At 41.3% G+C, this 21,543-nt stretch overlaps 1 protein-coding gene across 2 annotated transcripts; it reads left to right on the plus strand.

Moving 5' to 3' along the window:
* Positions 1-3,117: 3,117 nt before the first annotated feature.
* tafa5l (TAFA chemokine like family member 5, like) lies at positions 3,118-20,662 on the plus strand. 2 transcript variants are annotated; one of them, XM_019873094.1, is made up of 4 exons: positions 3,118-3,409; positions 10,090-10,217; positions 18,650-18,704; positions 20,076-20,662. In XM_019873094.1, the coding sequence occupies exons 1-3, from the start codon at positions 3,160-3,162 to the stop codon at positions 18,671-18,673; spliced, it is 402 nt and encodes a 133-aa protein (XP_019728653.1). In that variant the 5' UTR covers positions 3,118-3,159; the 3' UTR covers positions 18,674-18,704; positions 20,076-20,662. The 2 variants fall into 2 exon arrangements, with proteins under 2 accessions (XP_019728653.1, XP_019728651.1); XM_019873092.1 differs by having other exon boundaries at positions 3,120-3,409; positions 18,650-18,708.
* The last annotated feature ends 881 nt before the right edge of the window (positions 20,663-21,543 follow it).

Below are 21,543 nucleotides of genomic sequence, written 5' to 3' on the forward strand. Positions count from 1 at the left end.
TGTGTGGGTTTTTTCCGGGTACTCCGGTTTCCTCCTACGCATGGTTGATTGATTGAACACTTGAAATTGTCCCTAGATGTGATTGTGAGCGCAGATGGTTGTTCATCTCTGTGTGCCCTGTGATTGGCTGGTAACCGGTTCAGGGTGTCCCCCGCCTACTGCCCGAAGACAGCTGGGATAAAGCGGTTCAGAAAATGGATGGATCTTCAATGGATATTGACAAACAACCATTATCATCCATTAAGAATGGAGTGTTCAGCACATATAAATGAATCTTTGGAATGTAGAAGGAAACCAGAGGACCTCGAAAAAATTGAATCCAACACATGGAGACCACGCAAATCCACAGAGGAAGGCTGGAGCCAAGATTCAAACGATGCACCTCAGAACTGTGAGGCAAGAGGCAGACGTGCACGCCACTCATTCACTGCCCTTCCCTCTTTTAACTGTGTAATATAAATTCATTTAATATACAATATGTTAACTGATATGTAAATCATCACCGTGACTTGCGTTTGAACTGCTTGAAGGTCTTTCAGCAACTGCTCACACCATCTATTTGTGGCGATCAAAAACCCGTTGTACATTTTACTCTTTTGGAGCGACTTTGCGGGTGGAGATGCAACACTTAAAAGTGGGATGCCTGCTTTGACCTTCTGAAAAGTGCAAGCTCACTTCTATGAGGTGCTTTTGTTCCTTCAAAGCAACTTTCCATTGAAGAAAAAAAAAGATTACTAAAGAGAAGACTGCGCTTTGAGTAACCTCTAGAAAAGGTGCTTTGATAATTTTAGAAAGCCATTGGACTTTGTCTGTGGAATCTGTTTCATTTAACACACTCAAAATTTTAGGTGAACTGTTCTTCACCCTTTTATAAGGCAAAGAGGCATACCTGGTACCTGAAGCCGGTGTTCAAATGGACCATCCGCACCCTAGTATGAAACTAGAACCATGAGTTCTTTCAGCAAAATATTGCTAACAAAAAAAAAAAAAATCATGAAGAAATTATCATAATAATTTGATTTAAATTGTACCAATTTATATTTCACATTCATGTTCACATTTTTCATCAATTCTTTTTCATTAAAATTGTATTTAATAACTTAAAATTTTATAAAATATTACAATCCTAAACGGTCACCTTTAAAAATAATACAATATTCCTCAAATGTTGATATTTATTTACTAAATTACAGAGCACCAGGTGTCTGCTGGGGATAAGACGTTTATCAATGACTATTATTGTTGTTTTCATTTTTATGAGTTTCTTGGTACAAATTTAATTCTGAAATAATAACGATAACTTTATTGATAACTGGGTCATTGACGGTGTTGATGTTCCCTCCTTGCCTCGTACAGGCAGAGTGGGTTCAGTTCTCACTCATTGACAGTTATTCAGGTGTTACAAAAACAAAAAACATAACATTAGCCCATTAACACGAAACACGTTTACACCTTTCCACATTTAAACGGTCAGAAAAGGTGTTATCGTGTTAATGGGCTCACGTTACACGAGTTTGGTGGAACCATGGGACAGGTTTGAAAAACGTAATGAGCAAGACATGCGCCACAAGAAGAAGAAAATATGACATAACGTGAAACAAAACAAAAGTACAGTCTAAAGAAAAACATAGATCAAGACAATTCAATGGAGAATGCGACAGTTCACACGGAATTTTTGAATGGTTAACATTCATTATGAACTATTGGATAGAATGTTGGATGTGGTGTGATAACCTTGATTTGAGGCTGCCCCAAAACCTCCTCCCGTGACTTCACCTGGACAAAAAGCTGCTATGTTTGGCGTCGCCCCAACTGAGCGCTGACGCATCTCATCTCCTAAATGTCACTTACTGTGATTACATTGTGGCCGTTCCTAGAACACAACAACCATTAGCGACTAATCGTTCCGGCAAGGCTACATAAAAAAACAATTAAACACCTTCCCTCTGGTTTTCAACTCATTTCATTGACAGAACAACTGTCTTAATGTTTATTGCTCACTGGAGCTGTGAGATTTAAATGGCCGCAAGGAAGGGAGAAGAAAAATTCAACATTTATGTGTGTTGTTCGTGTGGCCGTTAGCATGAAGCAGCCCATGTCATTGTGGCGGCGAGGAGCAAAGATTTGAAGCGGCGCTGTTGTTTGTCTGGTGAGGACGTCAACATAATTGGCATCATGAGAATGTTGCTCCCAATTAAACGTTTTGTTGCGTTGCCGCACAACAGAGCTAGCTTGTTTTTTTTTTTTTTTTTATTAGCCTTTTGCACTTGGCATTTTGGAATTAAGGGTTTGCGAAATCAGTTTTGGATCCCTCATTATTTTCATACGATGATGCTGAATTGGTCACATGTAGCGTCTGCATCATAACCGATTCATCTGCTCTACTGTATTTGACGGTTGCTAAGGATTCCGTTGATTGAGCAGAAGTGATTCTGATCGATTCAGTCTCAAGTAGTAGACACGATACAATGAGACTTCATTTGTTTTACAAATATATGTCACTTTTATACTGGTCAAGAATTTTATACAAAATATTTTAATCAGACATGCAAATAAAGTTTTTTTTTGGGTGATTCTGAATGTGCACATCAATATTTAATAATAATAATAATATGGAATATACTGGTAGTCATATATTTAGTGATATGATAAATCAGAATCAGAATCAGAATCATCTTTTAAGTCTTCCATTCAGCAACAGGTTGATTATTTTTTCTGAAACATCAGCTATAAATTACAACGAATCGTAAAATCTCTATTGTGTAAGCCCTTTTAGGTCAAACTTAAAACAAAACAAAACCAGAACCAAATCCTGGAAAAAAACAAGAAGTGAAAAAAATGTGTTTAGGGGCACATAAAGCCAATCTGGGATTAAAATTTGCGCCCCTCAAAGCCTATCTGCAAGACAATCAAAACATTATTTGATGTTTGTCAAAATAGATCTTTAACCCTTTCAGAGACAGCGGTTACTACAGTGGACAGTTTATCATGTTATCAGGTTGCAGGGTGCATGAAAGGGTTAATCTACTTCAGTTTCAGACATTTTAGTCGCCATTTTGAAGAAAACAGGATCGAATCAAGCTGTAAATCAAATGAAGAGGCAGTTAAGCCATGAGTTGTTGGGGTTTTTTGGTGGGGTTTTTTTGCAGTCTGGGAACGATGAACTCACTTGTTCCTACTTGCTCTCAATCCTCTGCAGTGTGTCCGTTACAGGCTCATTATGCTAATGCCCTTCCCTGCTCCCCACTGTGTTTGGCAGGCCAGTTGGCGATGGGAACCTGCGAGATAGTCATGCTCAACAGGGACAGCAGCGTTCCCAGACGAACCATCGCCAGGCAGACAGCCCGTTGCGCCTGCCGGAGAGGTCAGATCGCCGGCACCACACGGGCCAGGCCGGCATGTGTCGATGGTATGTGGACGATCATTTCCAGTCTTGTTTTCTCAATGGCAGACACATGCTACAATTTTTTAGTCCTACTCTTCCGAACGTATTTCAAAGGAGTTTTTCAAATGTATTTTGCGAAGGCCATTGAAGATGATATATAATAGTATTATTTATACATAGTATACCATGAGAAAAGTCTTCTATTGCTTTCGGAGTTTGTCGAGGGATGTTTTTGCATCTCTCCTATTCATAATCACATCCTTGACATCGCAATTTTTTTTTTCTTGGTAGTTCTGTAGACCATTAAATCATGAATTGTCAATAGTACAGCAGTTGAAATAGCAGCCACAGATGTCCATGTTGTGGAATGCTTTGGATCATGACGTGTCCTTTGCGGCTTTTTTTTTTTGTTTGCATTTCTTTTTAACGCCATTCTATTCTGAATGTTAAACCATTTCTATTTATTTCAGTTGAGGGGTCTCTTGATTGTAGAATTTTATGAGGATTTTTTTTTCTTTTTTTGTGAGACCTCCTGAATTAAAACTGAATGCCTCCATTTCAATCAGATCCAGATTATTTTATTTCAATTCCACTGTAGTGTTCTGTCAACTGACAGGCCAGATACTGACCTTGAATTTGATTTTTAGTTTGATTCTTAAAGTAGCTCCTCAACTCTTGACTTTTAAATGGAGTCTTACCGTGAATGGATTGAGGAGCTCCTGGCTGGCGATGTCAGCAAAGTGAATGCTTTCAACTTTTGGAATCACAACCCAGAGCACAGAAATCTCTTTCTGAATGTTCTAAACTCCTTTTTCAATACCAGTGCCGTATTGAGGTAACTAATAGACATATATATATATATATATATGATGCGCCACAATGTAAGTCTATGTTTATGTGTATCAACTTGCCATAAGTGATGTCATCTTTATATCGTGAACAAGTTAAGATTGAATCGGCAGCATCTCGGGCCCATGCTAATTTTTCTTGGCAGCTTCAAATGCAATTTGATTACTACGCCCATTCTTTTTCTTTGGCTTATATTTCTGGGCCTCAGTTAAACTGTCATACAAAGTCCTATTATTCATTCACTTTCATTGTTTTTAGTGTGCTGTTAAATCATCCCCCTTCCTCAGCTGTTTAATAACGGCAACTAATTAAGGATCACTCATGGCGTAGGAGGTGAGTTAGATAAGGTTTAATGCACGACGGCATGTCTGGGTTATCAGGCGTTATCTGGTGGAACGTGACAGATGGCCTTTAACGGCGGTTGACACCGTCGTGCTGATTGGATCTCCCAATATCACAATGACATGCACCACAAGGCCCATTAGTTCCAATGACTCACAGCATCTAATAGCCTCCAACGCGGCATGCGGTCCCACGGCTCGCGTCACGTTCCCCCGACATCGTTTCCAACCACCTCCGATGCGCAACAGACGCCCCCCCCATCCCTCTCTCCCTCTAAACACTCAACAGATACTAATTAACTTAGAGAGAACTATGATTAAAGCAGGAGGAAATTGATTTTCACTGGCTTCCCGCTGCACTGAACCCTGTACTCCATTAGTGGCCACCGCATTAAAGACTGAATCTGTTGCTCGCAGCGTCAGTGGAAGGCTTCCTGGGGACAGCTGATGGGGAATCATGCGGGTACATGCCAGTGACTGGTATAGATTCGATGTGAAATTTATTTATTTATTTGTAGAAGAGATACATTTCCTGCTGCTTTTTTTTTTTTTTTTTTTTTAGTTCATGGGCAATTTACGCACAAAATGATCTATCACTGTTGGTGAATTGAATCGTTGAATTGAACTTACCATGAATTGAATTGAACTGCTAAAGCCCCTATCCCACTGAAGGGTGAACAATTGCGACTGTGGGCGACATCAGTGAAATGAGCTTTCGCAAAATGTTCGCCAAACATTCGGCAACAGTTTTAATGTTTTTTTTTTTTCGAAACGCAATGAAATTTTGCACATGTTCAAAAACCCTTGCCACCAGGAATGTACAGCCGAACGTCTTACGACCGTTTAGCAAACCTTGGCGACCTTGAAAGAACCCTGACGAGAACACAACATTCACTGCTTTTGCGAATACAGTACTCGCAGTTGTTCGCCACTCAGTGGGATACGGGCTTAAGCGTACATTCGAAAAACATCACTTTAAAATCATTTAAGGCGTTCCACCCGTAAATCCTCACAAACCTTGAGGATTCATGACTGTGAGTGTTCCTCAGCATTGTCTTCTTCCGAGAAGAAGACCGAGAGGTCGGTGCTTGGACATCCTTCTGTACGCACTTTCCCAATGGTTGCTGGTGACCTTAAGCATTAGTTTCCAAGAGAGGAGTAAATAGCCAGTTAAACCTCATGGATTTGAAACTAACTTTATCTGCTGTATTGAACCGAAAGTAAAATCCACGGCTTACTTCCTCAAGTGTAGCCTTTGGGATGTTTTCACATTTACAACAGTGTGCAGCTGGTGGCTTAATGAAGGAGAACTGGGCTAATTCTTTTAATCTCTCCTCCCATCCTGTTTGCATTCTCACTTATTGACTCATGCACAAGTCCCTTAAAGTCCAAGCAGGTTTATATTTGTTAAGTGAGAGATACAGCAGTATTTTTTTGCAGCTAAAATGTTTCATGTTTTTATACTGAAGTCAAAATGCAATTTCGTTTTTTTTTCGTTTTCTATACTTCGTCCTTGTGAAAGGCCAGTTGTCTCCGTTGAACATGAGGTGGGTGCTAAGTGACTCATTTGTATGAGACAGAACTGACCTTTTCTGTATATGAAATATAAGATATAGCACAAATTGTTGGAAAGATAACAGAGTGAGGTTCCATTGGCCTGTCGTATTTAGCATGTCAATATTTCACTACATCCCCTGCCCCTAAATTTTGTTCGCCTTTCTGCTACAGTTAGTCACTATTTTAATAACTATTCATAGGCTAGACTAGAGAGGAGGTGTGGTTGTTATTCCATATTTTATTTGTCCACACACAGGGCATTTTAATGATACATTGTCAGTTCTTCTGTCGACAGAAAACTTCGTTAACACTTTTGTTGGAAGAGTTTTCAAACTTTTCATAGACTGTTCCCGCCGACGTCAATTTACACACAATGTTGAGTTTCGGGCCGCTGTATTTAAAGGCACGCACGAAGAGTAGAACATGAAGAGAAGCGTTATCCATTGTTGCCGTTATCGGCAAAGGTATGTTGCTTTTGGTTGACAGTATGACTACTTTAATGGTCTAAAAGTCGTTGTGTCTGGATAAATAAACTCGGCTTGATGTATGTCGAAGCTGTATTTCAAGCTAGCTAAGCTTGCTAGCTGCCAACAAAGTCGTGCTTGATTGCAAAACATCGCTCAGCAGTGTTTGTACTTCTTATTTAGCATCAGAAATTTTACATTGGGTTTTAATCAAGCGTTGTTTATGTTTCAAAACATAAGCTTCATTAAAGTGGTCTTCCTGCATCAGGAACAAATGAATGTTGAACAGAAATCCGAACTAAGACTTGCATGGGTATGCCAACAAATAAGCATCGCATCTGCCTTGAATGTTTTGATGGTGTAAAGTGGTCACGTCGAAGATTTGATAGCCGTGCTCGTCTTCTTTCTCTAGACTGATTTGTTTTTCTGGTATCAAAAAGAATGATTTATCTGTAGTTGACCGACAAGAACATTCGTAAACAGAACAGCTGTTCACCATTGTTGTGAACACAAAATGGAATTAGCGACTACTTTACCTCTGTTCTCAAATTCACTCGACCGGGTGCCCTCAAACATGGAAGGCTTTACACACCGCATACAAATGTGACATCACACGGTAAGGGTCTATTGATTGTGCATTTTCCCAATTTAACGGTCAATCTTTTTGAATCCAGGTCTCTTTTATCTCATGTTTGGGCCACAATCAACAACAACAATCTTAGCCTTTGTTTCGACCTTTTTTTTCTGATCATGTCTGCACAAAACATCTCCATGCTCTAATTCTAATCCTCTCCTCAAACTGTCGATTTTTCTCTACTGGCCTTCTTGCTGCCATACTGCCACTCCATTATCGCATGTGGCTTGATAGTCACCGTGATAAGAGTCGACGGTGGGACTGTGTTTATTCTGGCTCCAAAGTTTTAATACACACTTTGCAAAGAGGTCACACATGCTCATTTTAATTTTGCTGTTAGTGCAGCTTAAGCATTTCCCCGTTGTTTTGATAAATAATGTTTTCTGTTGTGCTAATTCCATGAGTGCTTCAAGCACAATTTACTGTGTTGTTTCCAGACTTTCAAGTTGTGTACAAGAACAATGTCTTAAGAGCTAAATGTTTATTTTTGTTTTTTTAATGGTGTGTGAGTTGAATTGATGCCAGGTGACGACTGGTAGAAAACAAAAAAAAAAATCAAAGAGAATGCTAACAAATATTGTTTTCACCACACTACGGCCCAATTTGGCCCAAATTTTTTCACTATAATTTGTGACAAATTCTTCTGTTTGAAGTTTTGGTTTTGTGCTACCAGGTACAATTGTCAGGAAACGTTTAGGGCACTGCGGTAAGTACAAATGGACAGGACAAACATGCATTGAATAAGTCAATGAATGTACTGTACATGCTAACCCCCCGCCCCCCCAAAAAAATGTTTTCCTGTCTTGAATTAAATTATTATAGCATGTTTGCACAAGCCCTACAAAAAACTTTGAAGAGTAACATTAGCACCAATGCTAGTGCTAACGCAACAAGAGACACGCCCTGGCTTGTCTACTATTTGTATTGACCTCTAAAGTAGTTGACAGCTGGGGCAATGACATTGGCTTTTTACCTTATTCGTAGTCAGGTTTCGTATTTCCTCCTCATCTAAAAAAACAATGCTGAAGAAATCATGAAAAACCTAAAGGCACTGTTGCTTTAAAAAAGAGGAACATGGGGTAAAACCAAATTTTAGTTCCAATGTCAAAACAATCTGGCACTGTTCTGGCTTTATAGTGGTCTACCTACTAAACCACAATTTGACTAGTTGAACGGCTTCAGCCTGGATCAAGTCACGGCCCCGCATTGAAGAAGTAACAAGGTCACAGCACAGTGCGACAGCCCGAAGACATTTATTTAATCTGACCTGCGCCATTCTGGGATGAATTCAGTCCCCGGTTAGTCAGCACTCCCGCCGCTTTGCTAACTCAGCCCTTTTTTATTTTCTCAGCTCGGGAAATTGAGTTTTGCTGGCCACAGTCCTGTACTTTGAATTACATGTGCAACTGACTGATAAATTTGTACTCCGGCGGCGGAGGCGTTGTTGGAATGAAAATTCACAGAGGCGTTTTAGGAGGAAGGTCACTGGAGCGCTCCAAAAAATGTTTAGTGTGAGATTCCAGGTACATGATGTAAAAAATACTCTTAAGCCTTGTTGGCTTTAATGAGATAACTTGTCTCTTGATGGTTTTATTACTCTGCTGCACCATATTCAGTGAAATATGATACACCCCACTTGCTCTTGCGGTTACACACTCAGCTCTTCTAGACATTTGACAACTCGTTATCCCTTTATTTCAATCTGTTGACCATGTTAGTTACCTTGTTCCACAAAAGGCTGCGCATGGGAGGGAAGGGGGGAAGCAGGACCAGGCCAGGTCCATTGAGAGCTGATAACCTTTGCCTGTTTTTTTTTTAAACACACTGTGGAAAGAACAATCAGCTCTTATCGGTGTGCGCCACAGGCGCGATGGTAATTCAATGTTATGCAGACTGCGCTCAGAGAAGCGACGAGAGGCGTCACTCGCAAGATGACTGCGCCCTCCCGTTGTCTGTAGCAGACTGATAGCTTGAATATGCTGGCTCTCCATTTGTCTTTTCTAATCTGCTCCTCTTTCCATGATGTGCACTGGAAATGTTTGTGAGACTTAATTTCAGGGTCAGCACTTATCACATTCAAACAAATAATCATAATAATATTCTCTCTGCGGCTTACTGTTTGAACATTGCACGAATATAAACTTTCGATTTGTTGCTGTTCAATACCAAACCACCTTTGAGTCACGTAAAAGAGAGTGAAATTTAAGTTAAATGCTATCGCAACATTCTTCTATTCTCCTGTTCAAAAGAGTTTAGAATTTTCTGTCATTAGCAGCAACAAATGACTAACTTCATTTTACACCTGTGTGACAATTCAAAATGTTTTAAAAAAAAGATGGTGTGAGGCAACTTTGCATTCAGTATTTGTCATTTTTACACGTTAGCAATGTGAGAATGCTAAAATGATTCCAGATTCAGATTATTTCTTTTTGCACTAGTTCCTTTGACAAATACAAACTAAACGTTATTCGTCCTGCAATAAGGAAATGCCAATTTTACAGAAGCAAAGTCATCATTAGCAGTCCACAATAATAAAAATCACCAAGTATCCTTGACACTCTGCGTTTACCGTTTGAATGTGCAGCAGTGTTTGTGGCAGCTGTGCGTGAATGAAAAAATACAAAATATTTCCAAAATCAAAACAATCTGCCCAATGGGAGGGAGTTCAACAAGCATCCAAGTGCGTATTTTTTATTTGATTTTTGGTGACCTCCTGCCTCATACTATGCTTGGCAATCAAGTAATAAAAAAAAAAAAAAATCCTCACATAGTCATAACGATGCTGTCAAATTTAATTAGAATCTCCCTCTGCCAGGTAGTACCTAACCCGTGTCTTCCCCCCCCCCTCCCCCCTCCCAGCGAGAATCGTGCGGAGTCGTCAGTGGTGTGAGATGACCCCCTGTGTGGAGGGCGAAGTTTGCAGCCTCCTTTTCAACCGCTCGGGATGGACCTGCACCAGAAGCAGCGGACGCATCAAGACCGTCACGGTAACTTATGTCGCCTTATACAACTCGATGATAAAGTGTATGCACATGACCTCAAGTGTTTAATATCCGTTTTTCGATCCAAGGGAGCGGACGGTTCCACTGATAGTAGAGTGATTATTTAAAAAAAAAAACTACGAACTTTTGAAAATGACAATCCCCCAAAACCAAGCTTTTGTTTTCATTTGTGGGACATCTTCTGACATTTTACCATGCCGTCACACATTATTGCGACGTGGCTTCACCACTGTCATCATTAGTAAACAAACCCTTCCGTGTCATTTGACCAGCAGAGCCTTCTTTTCGTTTGCCGTACTTTGAATGTGTGAAGTGTCAATCAAAAAGACATTAACGTGATGTTAGCTGCTCGGAAGGGAGATGAATTTTCATTTCCTTGCTTTCTAATTTGGATAGCTGCGATCACTTGAGCTCGACTTTTCTCTTGCTCTGCCATTCACTTGGTTTTGAAGACCAGCAAAGACGCTTACGACAAGAGCTTGAATTTGTTTGAATGAACCAAGTGGTGAGTACCTTATCTTATGAATGATTTGGTTTGTACAGATGACAAACAATGAACATTTCTTTTCACTGAAACAAATTTGAAGGCATTCAGGTCCATATCTTGCGGCTGAGCCCTCATCAACACAGAAAGAGAGCCGATCTATTTCTTTGTTTCCTCCAAGCGCAGAATTGTTTCAATTGTGTCCATGAAAAGTTGTTGGATTCAAGAACGTGTGGAATATACTTTGTGCTCTTCTCCACTTGTTGCTGACGCTGGTAGAAGAGGAGCAAGCGATTTTGCTCTAAAAGCGGAATCATGCTCGGCAGCTTTTAGTTGCTGCTGCTGGCGGTGTCGTTCGCGCACGTTTACGTGCCAAGTGATACAGTCCTGTCATGGTCTCGGGTAAGATAGCACAAAAGATGATCATTTATGGTGCCATTGCTTGTGTGCCCTTTTTTGAAATACTTCACTGCACCATGACCAAAGACACAGGAAAGCTCAGATACAGTTTGAAAAATCAGCATGGTTCTTGTCCTCAGGAGATTTGCCATCATGCTCAGGTACACAACATCAGAAGGAAAGATGCAGCTTTTTTTTTTTTTGCTGTTGATCTTTGCTCTTTCTCTCTTTCTCACTTGCAATCTCTTCTTGTCTCTTGCTCGCTCATCCGCCTCCTCTGTCCGACTGCCTCGGGCATCTACGGCAGATTTCACGCATGCTTTGCACTTGTGTCCTAATCTATTCTGACAGCATACTTAGGTTCATGTTTGTGTATGTATGCTGCCTGCGCGTGTGTGCGTGCGTACGTGTGTGTGTGTGTTTGTATGTGCTACACACACAACCTGTGCGCTTCTCTACATCTTTTCAATTAGCATGGCTGAGGACAGGTACAGTTAATTGAGATGATGGCGATGGTTTTAGGGGAAACAAGGTTATGAATAATAAGACATGGAAGTGGGGTTATGTAAGCACTAGCTGGAAGCTGAATGTGAAATAAGATCCATAGTGAAGCTTAATTAATACAGAACCAACCACTTTGTAGACTACACTGTCTTACCGGCTGATTTCCTTTTTTTTTTTTTTTTTTTTTTCAGTGATTCACTCAACCACACACACACACACACACACACACAAACACACACACACACACACACACACACACACACAGTGCGGAGGTGCAGGATTCGATTCCGGGTCCGTCCTTCCTGTGTGAAATTTGCCCTGTGCCTCCGTGGGTTTTCTCCGGGTACTTCGGTTTCCTCCCACATTCCAAAAACATGCGTGGCAGGTTATAATGGAACACCCTAAATTGTCCCTAGGTGTGAGTGTAAGCACAGATGGTTGTTTGTCTATGTGTGCCCTGCGATTGGCAGGCAACCAGTTCAGGATGTCCCCCGCCTACTCACCGAGGACAGCTGGGATCGGCTCCAGCATGCCCCCGCGTTCCTTGTGAGGATAAGTGGCTCAGAAAATGGATGGATTTTACGTTCAGTACTACACCAAAACCCAACGAAAGAGGTGATTTCCACGTGGATGGACACTGAGGGGCATCTTCTCCCGTGAGCTTCAATCAGAATAGGCTCATAGTTTCACATCTTTCTGACACCAAACATTCTCCCATCAACTGAAGTCTGTCATTTACACTCTCATGAAAGCGGCACGCCGCTGCATAGCTCAGAATCTGTCTTCACGCAGCTCAATTAAATTCAATAAAATTTGCTCCAATACTTAGATGTGATTCCAACAGGCGTCAAGTTTTCTCTATTTTCAGCTTTGCGCCACCCAATGGTCAGGCGCGCTGGGGGCGTCACTGCAAACGACCTCGCTATGCTTAAACCCCCAGCGTGCCACAGAGCCGTCTGACAAATTCCCCACAATGAGGTTTGTACTGGCACAAAAATCAAGATGCACCGGTTTTTACATTCAAGCTAACCTGCGCAGTCTACGACTCTAGAGACCTGATAGTTTCCAAGATCAGACGGAATGTCTCCTCACTTGAACCGAATCAAATGACACGGCAGCCTTCGGGAGGACAAATGTAGATTTGTGAGAACTGCTGACGATGCCGCTCTTATTCATTCTCGGATCTGCTACGCGGACCGAGCCTTGCGCTTGAACGCTGACGTGCTCCCTTGGAGGATGATTCACAAGTTTTGTAAGCCAATGAAATGAGTCACTCTTCTGTGATTCAACACATTTTATGATGCACTACTTTGAAACCAGTGTATGTGTTTTAGGGTGAAGGGATTGGTCACCAGTCGATCGCAGGGCACATAAGTGATTACCCCAAAAAAATGATCTTCCGATTCCAAGTTTGTTTTTTTTTTTTTTTTTTTTTGCATTTTGAGCAATAAATTTAGCTCACACTTCGCATCTCATTGGTCTCATTCAACCTTTTTGCAGTTGCATTATGGTGAACTTGTGCAGTATTTTGTTCTTTTACGTTTTAAATGAGATGTGCCTCCTGCACCTCTTACCAAAAAAAAAAAAAAAAAAAGAACTCTTGACATGAATGAGCTCGATTCTGGTAAAATTACTGACATTAGGCCGCGACTAGCACAGTTCATTGAGTACAATGCATAAGGCAGTGAGGGGAACAACGTGTAAAGATATCGTTTGAACCACATCCCTTTGTACTGACAGGTTGGTACATGCAGTAAAAAAATGAGCCCAGAGAAAAATAAAGGTATTTTAAATGGTCTTATTTCTATCCAGCCGGAAAGTGTTGGCGTGGAATATCAGTACTAAAAGTCATTAGAGCAATGTTGACGTCGTTAAAATTCAATGACCGAGGATTGGATTTCTGGTATTAAATATGAATGCCATACAATATGTGCTCTGTCCTCCAACGTTCTGTCGCTGCTGCCTTTCAGTCTCATTTGCGGAGGAATTTATTTGATCTTGTCCAACAGCAAGTAAGCATAACAATGGCGCATTTACAATGCAGTACAAAGCGACTGTGATGCGGTCAAACAAGCACTGCTTTTACTTTTCGAACGGTTGAATCAGCATACTAATGCTGCTTTTAAATGAGGCAAAGGACCGTGTGTTCAGCTTTTGGATTTGCTCGCTTGAGATTTCAGTCTTCGTCATACATATGTTAAAGTACTGTAGTTACCATATTTTCCGCACTATAAGGCACACCTAAAAGCATTCCATTTTCTCAAAAGCCGGCAGTGCGCCTTGTAATCCGATGCTCCTGACATATGATCAATATTCAGATTTTTTGGGGCATAGTTTCCTAAATGTCCTGCGGAGCGCTTTGTTACATCTGCAGCGGTTGTGAAGGCTCTTTAGAAATAAAGCTGTATTGTATTGCATTGTATTCCTTTTAGCGCAGCTCCATCTAGTGGATGCATGAACCAACTGCAGCCATGGCTCAAATATAAATAAAGCTGTATTGTATTGTATTGTATTCCCTTTAGCGTAGCTCCACCTAGTGGATAACCCAACCACAGCCAATATTCTATGCGCCTCATAATGCGTTGCGCCCTACATATGAAAACTGTTTTAAAATCGGCCATTCATTGAAGGTGTGCCTTATACTTCGAAGCACCTTATAGTGCGGAAAATACGGTACATTATTTTTGTTGGTTGACATGTCTCTTTCCAACAATGACTTAACTTTTACGCGATGTGGTGACTGAATGAGACGTAGTGTATATAAGAGAAATTGAGTGACAAAAGGCCGTCTTTGCATCTACCTTCACCTTATTAAATTTTAGTGTAGCTCATTTTTGTTTGGTATTTATTCCCACCTTCTTTCATTTATGTACAGTATGTGTTATTTGTTGTTGTTTCCTTCCATCAGCTTTGGGCTGGAGGTCTTTTCTCTGGCTAGTATGTTAGAGGCTGTACGCGCTCCCTTGTGTTGTCACATCGAGCACACTTTATCCTTCTGCTCTTTTTTGAAGTTCTGTCATCGGCAGCCTTTGAACTGCCACTTGTGTTTTAGCTCGTCCCCAGAGGTTCATCTGGTGTGAAATTGTTGGAGCTAAAGGCCACGTTTCAACACTGAGTCTTGATAGCACTTCAGGCAAAGAAAAGCCTTTCACTGGGTGAGACACGCTAAAGCTCTCAACAACACTCTGCACCTTTTTTTTTTCCTCTCAAAACTACTAGTGGCATTGAGGCAGCACGATGGCTGGATGGTTAGCCTGTCTGCCTCACAGTTCTGAGTTTCAAAGTTTAAATCTCAGCTCTGGCCTTTTTGAAGAGTCTAAATTGCCCGAAGGTGTAAATATGAGTGTAAATCTTGGCCAGTGTGTGTGCCCTTTGATTGGCCTGTGATCAGTCCAAGGTGTACCACGCCTCTTGCCCAAAAGTCAGGTAGCATACGCTTTTGCTCATCCGCAGCCTTAGTGAACATAAACAGTTTAGAAAATGGACGAATGGAAAGAGGTATTGAAACTGATGAGCATTTATATGTGACAATGCATCTACACGAGTTAAGTGGAATTCAGCAACTAGGTGATGAAGTGGTGCCTCCATAGGTGAAAATACGAATGATCAGAATCAGACGTATTGGCCAAGTATGCCCAAGCCAAACAAGTAACATTCTTGATTCTTGTTTGACTTCAGACGACCAGTTCCTCAGCTTTATTTTATGTTTTCACACCTGGATACATTGGATTCATCGTTTTTAAGAGATTTTTTTTACTTGATCTTTGTGAGCAAAACAATGTGCACATGTTTGCGGGTGACATTCTGTGGATTTGGAACGACTTGACATCTTAAGGCGGAACAAAAATTTTGAAGTGTTTGCTTCAATGGATTCTCTTCTGATATTAAAAATGCAAAACTATTCATCAGCTGAGCTTTTGTTTGTGAAACACAATGTTTCTAAAATAATAATTATAATAATAATATTTTGTTCCTGAATTATGCCATGTCGATGAAGAAAAGTAGCTAATTGATTGCCTTTTAATATTTCAGCACCGATCTTCAGTGGCGCCTTCTGAAAGATTCTGCCGGCGTGCCTCATTTGAACTGCGAGACTTGATCATTTATTTACAACACTTGATGTTTACAAGTCAGGTTGAAAAGCGTGCACCTCCAGCTCAGAGAGGCGGTCCAAAAAATGCCCTGAATTACACAACAAATTGCTCGTGAGGGAAGCCCTCTCGTCCCGCATGCCAGCAGGAAATCGATATTTTCCAAGTCCAAAATTTGTCAGGTTCCGGTTTTGTTAGCAGCCATGGATGATGAGCCCATTTCTTGCAGTGTCTAGTCCACATTCATTTTGTTGCCCTTTTAATTCGTGGGAACAATTCATTGTGCTGCCTCTCAGCACTCTGCTTCGACTTCACGAGGGTCTCAGATCGATAACTTAGACCTGAAGAAAGAGACAAGGTCCTTAGTTGTGAGGCCAGATGCTATGAAATCTCTGAATGTCACGTTGCGTACTAGGCAGAAAGAGAGAACTGCTTCGTACGCAACAGAGCGAACAAGAGTAGGTGGATCCCCGAAATAGCAGGCACTGACAAGGTCTTGTCTTAACAAATAATATTTATTACAAACGAAAAAACACCGTCAAAAGGAAAACAGAAAACGCTGGTCAAAACGAGAACCAGGAAATAATGTAACTTGAGAAAAAGAAAGCGCTTGCAAAAAACGGCAAGGAAAAGATAAGACAATTTACTCGAAGAACTATGCGTTAAAGATAATCCCACTGGGATGACGAAATAGTAGCGAACAGCAATAGAGTACGAATACGAAATACGAGCATGGGCAATTTGCAGTGGCACGGCAAGCAATACTCCGGCAATGAGTCGACAGCCGGAGCGCCTAGATATAGCAGGTGGAATCACAGAACAAATGCGCAACAGGTGTGCAGGCGGCAGAATGAATGCCTGCCACCTGCTGTCAAATACGGAACATGACACTGAAGAGGTAAACAATATCTCCAGGTAGCTGATCAAGCTACACCTGTGCTTTACAAAATAATAGAAATAAAATGTAACCCCTTCAAGTGTAAAATTGTCACCATCAAGTTACATTCGTAAAAGTCATCGTGTCAAAGTAACTTTAATAAAATAAATTGATATCCAATATTGCTGCATGTAGAATAGAAACAAAACTTTTCACCCTGGTAAAAATGTGCCTTTTGTTTGTGAGCCTCTCTGGTCATTTCCATGCTAGTCATTAGTCAAATTGCTTTTGGCTTGAATTCAATGATTAACATCAACGCTCCTGTAAAAAAGAAAATAAAAGTCTTATAAATTTGACATACCACAAGGAGCGTTGGTAACAACACTGCCAAATATGAATGATGATAAAAATTGCAAGCGCATAAAATGAGTCTTCAAAATCAAGACTTTCAAATGGTGTGGGCGTGTTCGATCAATGTGTTGAAACCACACTGCATTCAACTGTCAATCAAATTACACTACTTCTACTAAAGGGCCTGTATTATGCTATTTTAAACTTTCCACGGTTAACATAAGTCATATGTGTGATTTTATATTACCGTTGGCACAATGGTGATCTTAGCACATTGGGCTCACAGTGCAGAAGGTGCAGGGTTCGATTCTGGCTCCGACCTTTCTGTATGGAGTTTGAATGTCCTCCCCATGCCTGTGTGGGTTTTCTCCGGGTACTCCGGTTTCCTCTTACATTCCAAAAACATGCATGGCAGGTTAATGCAACACTCTGGTCTAAATTGTCCCTTGGTGTGAATGTGAGCGCGGATGGATGTTTGTCTCTGTGTGCCCTGCGATTGGCTGGTAACCGGTTTAGGGTGTCCCCCACCTACTGCCTGAAGACAGCTGGGATAGGCCCCAGCACCCCTTGCCACCCTTGTGAGGAGAAACGGATTAGAAGATGGATGGATGGATGAATGGGATGTTTGACTGAGCAACTGGAAGAGGGACATGATTACCACCACTACATTGCATCATCATATTTTCTTCTATGACATAACCGGTCAAGTCAAAGGAGGAGGGGGGAAAATACAGCTGATGCATTCGATGCTGACAGAGATGACTCTAGTAACATTGATCTTGTGATTCAGATACAGCTGTAAAATCTACCGTGGTTCTTTGAGAGAACTCAAACAGCATGCTATTTTCCCCTTAAAGCCACCTTGAGCTGGGGCTTCTCCATAAGCATATCCCCTCTTTTGGTCTTTGCCCATCAAAAGGGTTAACAAGGTATCACAATCCATTGTATTTGTTCCTCTTGTCCAACCCTTTCTGAACTGCTCCGTGAATGTAATAGAAAGCCAGAGGTTTGCTTTGCATCGCAGCCGTCGTGGCTCGTATCCCTCCGGGCAGCCTCATTTTGCTCCTTGTTTTGATTTAAAGATGCAGTGGAAGTACTTAGCATTTAGATGACATGCCGGAGAGAGGTGTGATGGATCAACAGCTCTTCAGAGGCCTGAATTCCGTCACCGGCCCGGCGAGCCGGTCTTACAGATGGACGAACCGAGTGACAGATCACAGGACGAGAAGCCGGGTTGGCTGCGGAATACCAAGTCCGCACAAACGACTGAAACAGAATGCCTGGCACAACCAAGAGGAGAGCAGCGGAATGCCAATGCGGCTCTCCCAACGCTTGCCTCGCCTTTGCTCCTCTGATTGGCTAAACACATCATTAGCTTCGTGATTATGATTAGCTGAGTCATTATCTCCACAAAAGTGGCTCATTCACCAATATTAAGACGACAAGGAAGCTGCTTGGTCCCAACAGTCAAGAGGAAAGAAAAATGCCAAGATTAAGCCGTTGTTGGCGGTGCACCTCTACCTAAAAGTCAAGCAAAACTAAAAGAAAAGCGTACTTAGTAACCTTCATCTTCCATTCCTTCAGCTTGTACATCATTAGAAGACATACCGTGTGTGCTTTTAAATGAACACATGCTCTGCACCAGAGGCCAGCATGTTGAGGGAAGGTTTAATAAAACATTTTTTTAATGCCAATCTACCTTCTTTTGCAGCCTTTGCCCAGGGAGCCATCGTAGAATGCAGCGGTGGGAAAAAGACCACCTGCAAGTATGTGAGTATTATATTTATTCGGTGGAGACAGAAATACTAATCACAGGCTCTATTTTTTAGCGCTTTCAGGGACAGCAGTTACTACAGTGGATAGGGTTAAATATAGAGATTATTATGTTGAAATCGAATGTTTTTTTTAAGGTTTCTAGTACTGCCTACATCTTCTGACATTTAAAACGTTGACCTGTCAGCTATTTCTGATTATTCATGAAACCACGTTTTGAAAATAAACTAAAACTAATGAATGTAAAGAACTGATCACAAACATACCAATACTCATGCTTCCTTTCTATTAAGCCATGTTTACGCAAATCTAATTTTTTTTCCCCATGTGTACTTTATTGTCCATCTCGCGTCGCCACGCCCAAGGCGCAACTGGCCTAACACAAGTTATAATTGAAAGTCATATCTCGTCAGAGTGTTACACTCAATCTGCTTGACTTTGCTGGAAGGTTTCTATCCCTTTCCTTTCTCAAAAAAAAAAAAAAAATAGAAAACATATGAGACATTTAGCTTAGTTCTTTTCCCAAAGCTGTGTCTGTGAAGTTTTTGTATTCGACAAATCCAGAGGCTTCTGTAAGATAGATTTCCCCTCTCCCGCCGAGAAAACAAAATGAATCATGCACAATTACCAAGGACACTGAGAGAAGGCGTGATTGGGGGCGCCATAAATATTTATTTGCCGGTACTAGGAATTTATACTATATGGATTTGCCACATCCCGTTTAGGTGTCTGAATGATTTATTTACGCAATCCTGGGTTTGTCGACTCTTAGGGTCAGCCATGTATGTATTAGCATTTATGGATTTATCCATCATACACTGTCGACGTCGATTATCGTTCAAATGGGTACTTGATCGCATGATTGGCTAAATGAAGTCATCAACTGACCTTTCTCTTTATTCAGTTCTTTGTGAAGTTCACTTTTTCAAGGTTTTGCTGTTTTGACATACATTGCTGGTCTTGCGATTGCTTCTCGGCACTCCAAAATGGATGCCCGTTTCATGAAGATTTTAGCTCGTCAGTTATACACATAGAGATTTGGTGAATTGCACACAACTCAAAGGAATGGAATGTCAGGCTAGACATGAAAACACAATTTAATGGCACTTAACTGATTTAAGTGCCACTCACACACACAAAAAAAAGTCTGGCTCAGTCTGAACATGTTCAACTAAATGCAATCATCTATCGTGTACACAATATGATTGCGATGCAAAATCTCTTTGAGTCATCATGAAGTGGAAGGACAAAATGTTATCAGACACTGATGAAATACTTCATGAGTGTGTAAGGTGTTCTTGTGTCTCATCATTTGTGGCTTCCCGCTCTTTGTTTTTTTTTCTCAATGGTTTGTTCCTTACCAGGTTCCCTGATCCATGCTGTGAGACAAGCTGCGGCCATTCACTACAGAGCATTACGTCTGTCCAACAAAAAGTTTCACAAACTCGACATCATGCCTTGAGCCTCTCTTTTTTTGGGCTTTTTCTTTCTGGTAGTTTCAGCATCAGCCTTGACACTTCTGCAGCCACATTTAGAGACTAAACATTGAGCGGTGTGTCAGCGGTGAAACATTCTTCGACAAGTATTGGAGGACACTGCCCGCAAGACTTTATGAGAAGATCTTTTCCTAAAATCAGCCCGTCCATCTTCTCCCTTTGCCAGCACTGAGGCCATCCAAGATGATTTTACAACTATCCGTATGATACTGACTCACCGCTAACTTCACCCAGGCCACTGATGAACCCACAGCATTCACTAGGATGTAGCCAGCAGACACTCGGCGTGAAGAGCGAAGGATATTGTGAGCATGGACGTCTACTTGGATTCTTACTGGGGTGGACACATCACATGTGAAAATGACTGACACATGTCCAACCCTGTCAACAAAGGTCACCACATGGCCCTTTTGAATGGCTCGTCATCCAACATGTTATTTTTTTTTTTTTAAAACATAGTACAGTCAAACCTCGTTTTTTTTCCATAGTCCGTTCCAGAAGGCTGTTCGAAAACCGAAATTGTTCGAAAACCGAAACCACGCTCTTTTTAAAATAAAAATGTTTACTGAACACGTCTGCTCACAATGGAAAGCTACACGAGGAAGCGTCACTTCCTCGTCTACCCAAGGAAGAGGAAGCGTCACTTCCTCGTGTCAGGAAGGCGAGAGGAGTCAAATGGTGCATTCAAGTGCACTCAGTTTGTTCGAGAACCGAAATTTGTTCGTCATCCGAGGCATAAAAAACTCGAAATTTTTGGTCGAAAACCGAATTGGTCGAGAACTGAGACGTTCGAAAAACGAGGTTTGACTGTAGTTGGATCATTTTTGTCAATGAAGCTCACTTCATCAGAGGAATTTCTAATAACAGACCTCTGGCTCAGTGCGAGCGCTGTGTGTGTGTGTGTGTGTGTGTGTGTGTGTGTGTGTGTGTGTGTGTGTGTGTGCGGGCACATCCAGGGATACACTGTGAAATAAATTATATCAAACGTCATTGTTCATCCACTTGTATTTTTGCCCACACCCAGAATGGAACGGAAAGGACTCTGATTCAAGCCCCACTGTAAAGATAAGAAGGAAAAAACTCCACTATTGGAACAAAATTCTTGAACTGGGGGAAAAAAAGCCTGATTTTGTGTTAAAACACCTGTGTCAAACTCAAGGCTCGGGGGCCAGATCTGGGCCGCCACATCATTTTAGGTGGCCCACGAAAGCAAGTCAAAATGTTGTCAAGTTACCGGGTAAATTTGTACAAACTTGACAAGCGATGAAACAGTGTTGACACATCAACATCAGCAGCAGAATGAACTCCTTTTAATGTGTAAATGTTTCAAGTACGC

The sequence above is a fragment of the Hippocampus comes genome, unplaced genomic scaffold (assembly GCF_001891065.2).
Source record: "Hippocampus comes isolate QL1 unplaced genomic scaffold, H_comes_QL1_v1.1 scaffold28, whole genome shotgun sequence".
In the NCBI taxonomy this organism is placed as follows: Eukaryota; Metazoa; Chordata; class Actinopteri; order Syngnathiformes; family Syngnathidae; genus Hippocampus; species Hippocampus comes.

What these genes read in the sequence shown, in the direction of transcription:
- tafa5l (XM_019873094.1), top strand. Translation starts at nt 3,160, where the DNA reads ATGAACTCACTTGTTCCTACTTGCTCTCAATCCTCTGCAGTGTGTCCG. An exon ending in CAGGCCGGCATGTGTCGATG is followed by an intron (nt 3,410 to 10,089) that starts GTATGTGGACGA and finishes CCCCCCTCCCAG; the next exon opens with CGAGAATCGTGCGGAGTCGT. An exon ending in GACGCATCAAGACCGTCACG is followed by an intron (nt 10,218 to 18,649) that starts GTAACTTATGTC and finishes CTTCTTTTGCAG; the next exon opens with CCTTTGCCCAGGGAGCCATC.